General features: G+C 41.7%; 1 protein-coding gene across 1 annotated transcript; it reads left to right on the forward strand.

Annotated features, from left to right (window-relative positions):
* Positions 1-634: 634 nt before the first annotated feature.
* On the forward strand, positions 635-5,779 carry LOC147623844 (desmethylxanthohumol 6'-O-methyltransferase-like). Its single transcript, XM_086820806.1, has 5 exons — positions 635-757; positions 844-939; positions 3,126-3,873; positions 5,152-5,216; positions 5,441-5,779. Exons 1-5 carry the CDS (start codon positions 635-637, stop codon positions 5,777-5,779), a joined length of 1,371 nt encoding a protein of 456 aa, XP_086676932.1.
* Positions 5,780-7,232: the final 1,453 nt, after the last annotated feature.

Genomic DNA, 7,232 nt, shown 5'->3' on the forward strand with positions numbered 1-7,232 from the left:
CCTTGTAATTATAAGTATTTTGTTACTATTGTGGTTCTATCCAAATCATTTTGTTATACCCTTGTTGTTCACTTCTTTTTTTGGTGGTTTTGTGTATGTAGACATATTCCCATCAAGTTACATAGAGGAACAACCATTGAAAAGCATAACAGAGACCTTCAATGCTTTCCATTCCACCATAGGTGAGGTTTTATTTCACATAGTAAAAACTATGGAAGACTTGAAAAGCTTCCATAGTCATCCCTCATTAGGCAATATTGAGTGGCCAGTAGCCGGCGCTTCAAGCAAACTTCAAGATAGTCACACCACTACACACCCAGTATGAAATTGCCTGTTTCATAGATTCAGCTGTAGTTGGTATGCTCCCATTCATCTTTTTATGCACATGTGTTTTGCAATCTCTTGCCACAAGCCACTCCAGCAATGTTCATTTGCAAGAAATTGCAATCTGAGGGAGATGCATATTCTTGCAGAGTTGTGATTTCAAGTATCAAAGTTTGATACTTGAAAGCACATTCAAATTTATACATCTAATTCTTTTCAGACCAATGGATGAAGAAAAAGGGGGTGTAGATACCATTGCTGTCATGTGAGGGTGTTGATTCACCCATAGAACTATCGATCAAACTACCCAATGGCACCATTGAACCTTGTAAATCCTGGCAAAGAATGGAGCTTAGCAGACGTTCGAGAACACCTACTAATCATGGGATTTGAGGAGGTACAAGATGCAAGTCTCAAGATAGAATGTCGAAAGGTATTAACTTTTTCCTCATTAATTTTTGAGTTGATTTTCTTAACCATCCGTGCTCTGATGATATTTGTTCATTTGTGTTTGTGTAGATTGGGAGATATATGGAGAAGTCTTTCATGGTTTGTGATTCTTGGAGGGATGGGGGTGTGGAATTGCAATTAGGAGTGGAATTGGGTAATGTCATTGTAATTTTTTTCGTTTGTTATCCAACTTTTTCCTTTTTAGTCAATATGTAATGAATGGCACGGACTATTTGGATCAAGTTTGAATGATCGAAATAAGTTCAATTTGGATAAGTTTGTACAAAATTATTATTTGTATACGTTTGATTAAATATATTACTTGGATTAAGTATTTTAATTAAAATAACTACGTTTAATAAAGTATTTTGTGCGATCGGCCCTTTTTTATAAGTGTAAAATTGTCAATTCCAAACCCTAATTTTTTCTATAAATAGGGAACCTCCCTCATTTTGTCATTTGTATCACTAGTAATTGTGTGCACTTTGCTAGCATATATTCCCTACAGCTTGGCTTGCACTCTCATCACATGATCCTAATGGATCATGCCATGGCATATGAGAACTTTCTTGCATTCCTAGAGAGGACTGAGTGGGCTAGCCCCAGTAAGAGTTATTTCACATTTTCTCTTGCACCATTGACTTCGAAGTAACTATCCTCCTCACCAAATAGGACTACAAGGAGACCTTGGAGTACATAGAAACATACGTGAAGCCCTTTGATATGATCATCCCTAATAGTAACACTCTCTAGGTCCCTTGCGAGCTTCTACGCTACGTCAACAAAACCGATGCAAACTATCCTAAGAGATTACGTAGGTACCAACAAGCCGTGGAAGAAGATGGGAACTTCAAGGTGCTCTCCACTCACGAAATGGCTACCCTTGGTAAGGGAAACATCCGCACCAACTTTTTGTCATGGATCTCAACATTCATCATCATGTTGAATGAACAAGAGTCAGATGATGAGGTTATGATTGAGGGATCCTTTTTTATTAAAAAATGTTAAAATTAAAAAAATATCAGAAAAATCCTAATTTTAGGGTCCCTTATACTAAATTTGGGGAAGAGAGAGGTGTGGGACCACATAAAAAAGGCAAGTGGTCTAAGGAATCTCACCCATAAAAAACTCAAAATGAGAATAGAGTCTAGAAATAGTGGCAACTTTTTCAAAAAGTGAGTGGACCCGAGAGTAAAAATAGGAGAGGATCTAGTTACTAGTCTAAAAAGGGACCCAAAAGTAGGGTATTCGTTAGCTTGTCCCCCACTATGGAGCCAAGTTTAGCATTCTAAATCCAAAAATTAGCAACTTAAGCTAATCCTTACAGGGCCCTTTTTGTATTTCATATTTTCCCTAATAAAAATGATTAATATTTATCTTTCAAAAAACATAAAGGTCATCTTTCTTTACACATAACTTAATGTCCATACTAGGGCAATTTTCACCTTGTTGTTGGTCATCAAGGCATACATGGAAGAGAGATTGAATATGGTTACAATACTTCCTACGTCAAGGTCATCACCTTGTTGCAGGTCTACAAGGCGTACACGGAAGAGAGATTGAATGTGTGCCCTCGAATATAAAGGTCTATTAATTTTTTTTTTCATAATGTTGAAAATGAGCAATATATATATCTTTCAAAAAAAACATTAAGGTCATCTTTCTTTGCACATCACTTAATGTCCATACTAGGGCAATTTTTACTGAAAGGTAGATTGAATATGGTTTAGAATACTTCCTATGTCGAGGTCATCACCTGCTTGTTGTTGTTACAAGGTGTACACGGAAGTGAGATTCGAATCTAAAGGTCTATTAATTTTTTTTTCACAATGTTGAAAATGAGCAATATATATATCTTTCAAAAAAACATTAAGGTCATCTTTCTTTGCACATCACTTAATGTCCATACTAGGGTTGGTCTACAAGGCGTACATGGAAGAGAGATTGAATATGGTTACAATACTTCCTACGTCGAGGTCATCACCTTGTCTCGCAGGTCTACAAGGCATACACGGAAGAGAGATTGAATGTGTGCCCTCGAATATAAAGGTCTATGAAATAATTTTTTTCACAATGTTGAAAATGAGCATGTTGAAAATGAGCAATATATATATCTTTCAAGGTCATCTTTCTTTGCACCACTTAATGTCCATACCAGGGCAATTTTCACCTCGTTGTCGGTCTACAAGGAGATTGAATATGGTTTAGAATACTTCCTACGTGCTTGTTGTTGTCTACAAGGCGTACACGGAAGTGAGATTGAACGTGTGTCCTCGAATCTAAAGGTCTATTAATTATGAATAATTATCTTTCAAAAAAGATTATCAATATTTCTCTAACCATATGATTAGACGTCGAGTATTGAGAGTGCGCTGCTTGGGGAGGGAGAGGCTGAGGCGGCGCTAGATGGGCAGGTTGAAGCATGGGCTCTAGCCTTTGCTTATGTGTCGTCCATGGCCGTGGCGGCGGCTTGTGTGCTGAAAATCCCGGACATATTGGCCAAGGCCGGAGGGTCGAGGCCCATGACATTGGATGAGATTGCAGCTGGGCTGCTGAGCCCAACGTCGACTTCTCCAAACAAGGACTACCTGTATCGCCTCATGAGGTTCTTGTGCTGGAAGGGCGTTTTCTCGCGCATTAAGGTGGGGGAGGGGGAGGGGCCGGGCGTGCATGTGTATGGCCTCAACAAGGTGTCGAGGTGGCTTGTGCAGGAGGGCAACGAGGGCTCCCTGGCCAACGTGGCGCTCTTCGGCGTGAACGAGGTGATGCTAACCGCTTGGTCGCGCTTGCCGGACAGCATTCTGGAAGGCGGCGGGCCAGTGGCTTTCGAGAGAGCCCATGGCCAGCCCGTCTTCCGCTTCGCGCGAGACCACCCGGACACATTCGGCACTCCCTTCATCAAGTCGCTCGCCTCCGAGACCGAGAGCAGCATCCAGGCCCTTTTTGCCCATTACCACGGCTTTGAAAACGTGCACACTCTCGTAGACGTGGGCGGTAGTACTGGCAAGGCTGCCTCCCGCATTGCTGCCCGTTATCCCTCCATGCATGTCATCAATTTTGACATGCCTCACATCGTGGCTGAAGCGCCCGCGTACCCAGGTTGGTAAAAACTAATAGCTTTTTGGGACTCTCTGTGTTGAAGTCTCTCCGTCGATTGGGTGTATAACCCTCTAAGTCGATGTAAAGTGACTCAGGTTGGTAAAAACTAATAGCTTTTTGGGACTCTTTCTGTTGAAGTCTCTCCGTCGATTGGGTGTATAACCTCCTTAGTCGACGTAAAGTGACTCCGTCTTCGGGTGTGTGTAAAAGAGGACAATTCGCACTACCTTTCTATCACCCAAATGTGATAGATCGGCTAGTGAAATTACCCTTGGGATGACACGAACCCACCTGGGTTCAAGTCTCTCCGTTGATTGGGTGTATAACCCTCTAAGTCGACATAAAGCGCCTCCGTCTCCGAGTGTGTGTGTGTGTAAAAGAGGACAATTTGCACTACCTTTCTAGCACCCAAGTGTGGTAGATCAGTTAGTGGAATTGTCCTTGGGATGACATGAACCCACGTGGGTTCAAGTCTTTCCGTTGATTGGGTGTATAACCCTCTAAGTCGACGTAAAGCGACTCCGTCTCCGTCTCTCCACCCGAGTTCAAGTCCCACCGTTGGTCGTATATACCCTCGTGTTACATTCTACCGACATTAATACCTCTCTCTCATTTAGTGTGTGTGTATAATAAAAGAGGACCCTCGCACTACTTTTAGTGTGTGTGTGTGTAATAAAAGAGGACCCTCGCACTACTTTTCTGCCACCCACAAGTGGGGCTGATTGGCTAGTGCGAGGACCCTTATAAAGGCCATGATCCACCCGAGTTCAAGTCCCACCGTTGGTCGTATATGCCCTCATGTTGCATTCTACCGGTGTTAATATCTCTCCCTCTCTCTCTCTCTCTCTCTCTCTCACACACACACACACACACACACACACACACATCATGGCTGGGTAAAAACTAACAGCTTTTATATTTTTCTAGGATTCTCTCTCTCTCTCTCTCTCTCTCTCTCTCTCTCTCTCTCTCTCCCTCCCCATAAATGTTATTAGGATGTTAAAACTTACACTATTGGGCTTCTTCTCACATCTCACCGATCACCAAAACTTTTTCAAACCGGGCCTTTCTATTGACATTGTGATAATGTATTGATTGCTTCAAAGATGAGGTGGTGTGCCCCCTTTGCAAACACTGTGATCATGTATCATTGCTCACAATATAAACTCAAAGTGATTTTCTTTTTTATATTAATCAACATTTCACATATTGCATTCTTTCTTTAAGATGTTGTACAATGTGTGTAATCTTGCATCTTTCACTTGGTATGCCGTGTAGGTGTGGAGCACATCGGTGGTGATATGTTCCATAGCATACCATCTGCAAATGCAATTTTCCTCAAGGTAGCTTTGTGAACTCTCATTGTTCTTTGTGTGAACTCAAATTTTGTGTTCAAAGATTCATCTCAATGAATTGTTTCTACTTTCATTTTTATGTGTAAGTACTTTTTTTTGGGCAAACTCTTGGCTTGGACACTCTACATGGTTATTAGCCCATGACTGTGCCAAGCTTAATAATTATAAAGCCAAACTTATTGATTATAAAATCCTTAAATCATGTTTTATAGCACATCTTACATGACTGGAATGATGATGACTGCATCAAAATCCTCAAGAACTGCTACGAGGCACTTCCAAATGGAGGAAAGCTAATCATCGTGGAGGTAGTTCTAGAGACATATGAAAATCAGCAACATCTTATCGAAGATGTCAGAATGATTATTGACTTGGGTATGGTGACTTACCATGGAACTAAGGAGAGATCATCTACAGAGTGGGAATACCTGTTAAAAAGTAATGGGTTTATAGGGTATGACATTATTGATCTTCCGTGTCGTGAGTGTGTAATAGAAGCATTCCGAGAGGGGCCTCTGGAGAAACCGCCAGACTTGAAAAGAATGGATTGAACTTGCTTGTTGAATACAGATGCATAGGATTTGCTTAATTCAAGAGCTAAATAATGTTGCCATATATATAGGCAGTGATGTGTGTGAACACACTTAGGACCGCCGGGGCACTTTTTCCCTCTTTAGGAGGTTTTTTCCCCCTGCTTGTATATACGCCCATCATTTTAGGGCTAACTTATCTTTTGTACATTGACACAATCTAATACATGGTGTATTGTGTGCATTCTTGCTTCTTCTTCTCCAAGATTTGTGTGCTTTCTTGCAACCCTAATTCCAACAATTGGTATCAGAGCAGGCATCGGCTCCCAAGGCTACACCGCTAGCACCCTTTGACTCACGTTCTCTGATTGAGGTGAGCTTTTACGAGCGCTTGCAGGTCCCTATACTCTGCAAATAAGCTTGTAGGGCTCTGCGTTCTCAGAAATTGCATCTGAGGTCGTTTCGGGCTCCGTTGTTGCATTACAAGTTCTGCACAGGTGTTTTCATCATTTTGTGCGCAGAAATTTTGACAGTGTAGTTTTCTGTAAAACATGCATACGTATTCTACTGTGGACCGTGCTACATAGCACGAGTTGTTTTCTGTTCAGTCTTTTCTTCATTACAGGTAGCTTCTGCATCAGTTTCAGTCAGTGGCCATGGCTGATAACAGCAATGATGTATTTTGCATGTTGTCTGCTGATGATAAACTGGATGGAGACAGCAACTACCCACTTTGGGCATACATGATACAGCATGTTTTGGTTGCAAAAGGAGTGTGGAACATTGTGCAGGGTATGGATATACGTCCAGGTTCTGTGGATGTAGGATCTCTTGAGGATGTTGCAGGTTCTGGCAGCTCTACTGTTGCTGCTGTTTTACCCACTACTGAACAAGCTCGTTGGGATGGTAAAGATGTGCAGGCTCATGCCTTGATTGCACTTTCTATCTAACGTAACATCACTCCACATATTCGTTCAGCTAAAACAGCAAAACAGGCTTGGGATATTCTAGCTGGTTTGTATGCAGGTCGTAACGAGGCAAAAATCTCTTACCTGCGTAAAGAGCTAGAATCGAAGATTATGCAGGAAGATGATGACATGAATGTTTTTCTTGCTGAGATTAAAGATCTCAAGGAACAGTTGATTTCTGCAGGTAAGATTATTCCTAATCATTCTGGGATCATTCTCTTGTGCAGACTGTTCTTGATGCTTTACCTGAGTCATATCAGACTTTTGCTTCCACGTGGAGACTTGTTACTGAGGACAAACGTGATGTTGTCAAGTATGATACTTTAGCCAACAAGCTCTTGCAAGAAGCGTAGTCCAGGCGCAAAACAGGGCCAGGCAGCGTGCAGTTGATCAAGCATTTATTGCTGTGCCCAGCAGTAGAGAAGAAGTGGTAAGGCAACCCCTTCCACTGTTTCTTCTCCTATTAGTAGGTCTGCAACTTCTTCTCCTTCCACAGGTAGCAACAA

The sequence above is a fragment of the Cibotium barometz genome, chromosome 26 (assembly GCF_041138505.1).
Source record: "Cibotium barometz isolate CiBa-2024 chromosome 26, ASM4113850v1, whole genome shotgun sequence".
In the NCBI taxonomy this organism is placed as follows: Eukaryota; Viridiplantae; Streptophyta; class Polypodiopsida; order Cyatheales; family Cibotiaceae; genus Cibotium; species Cibotium barometz.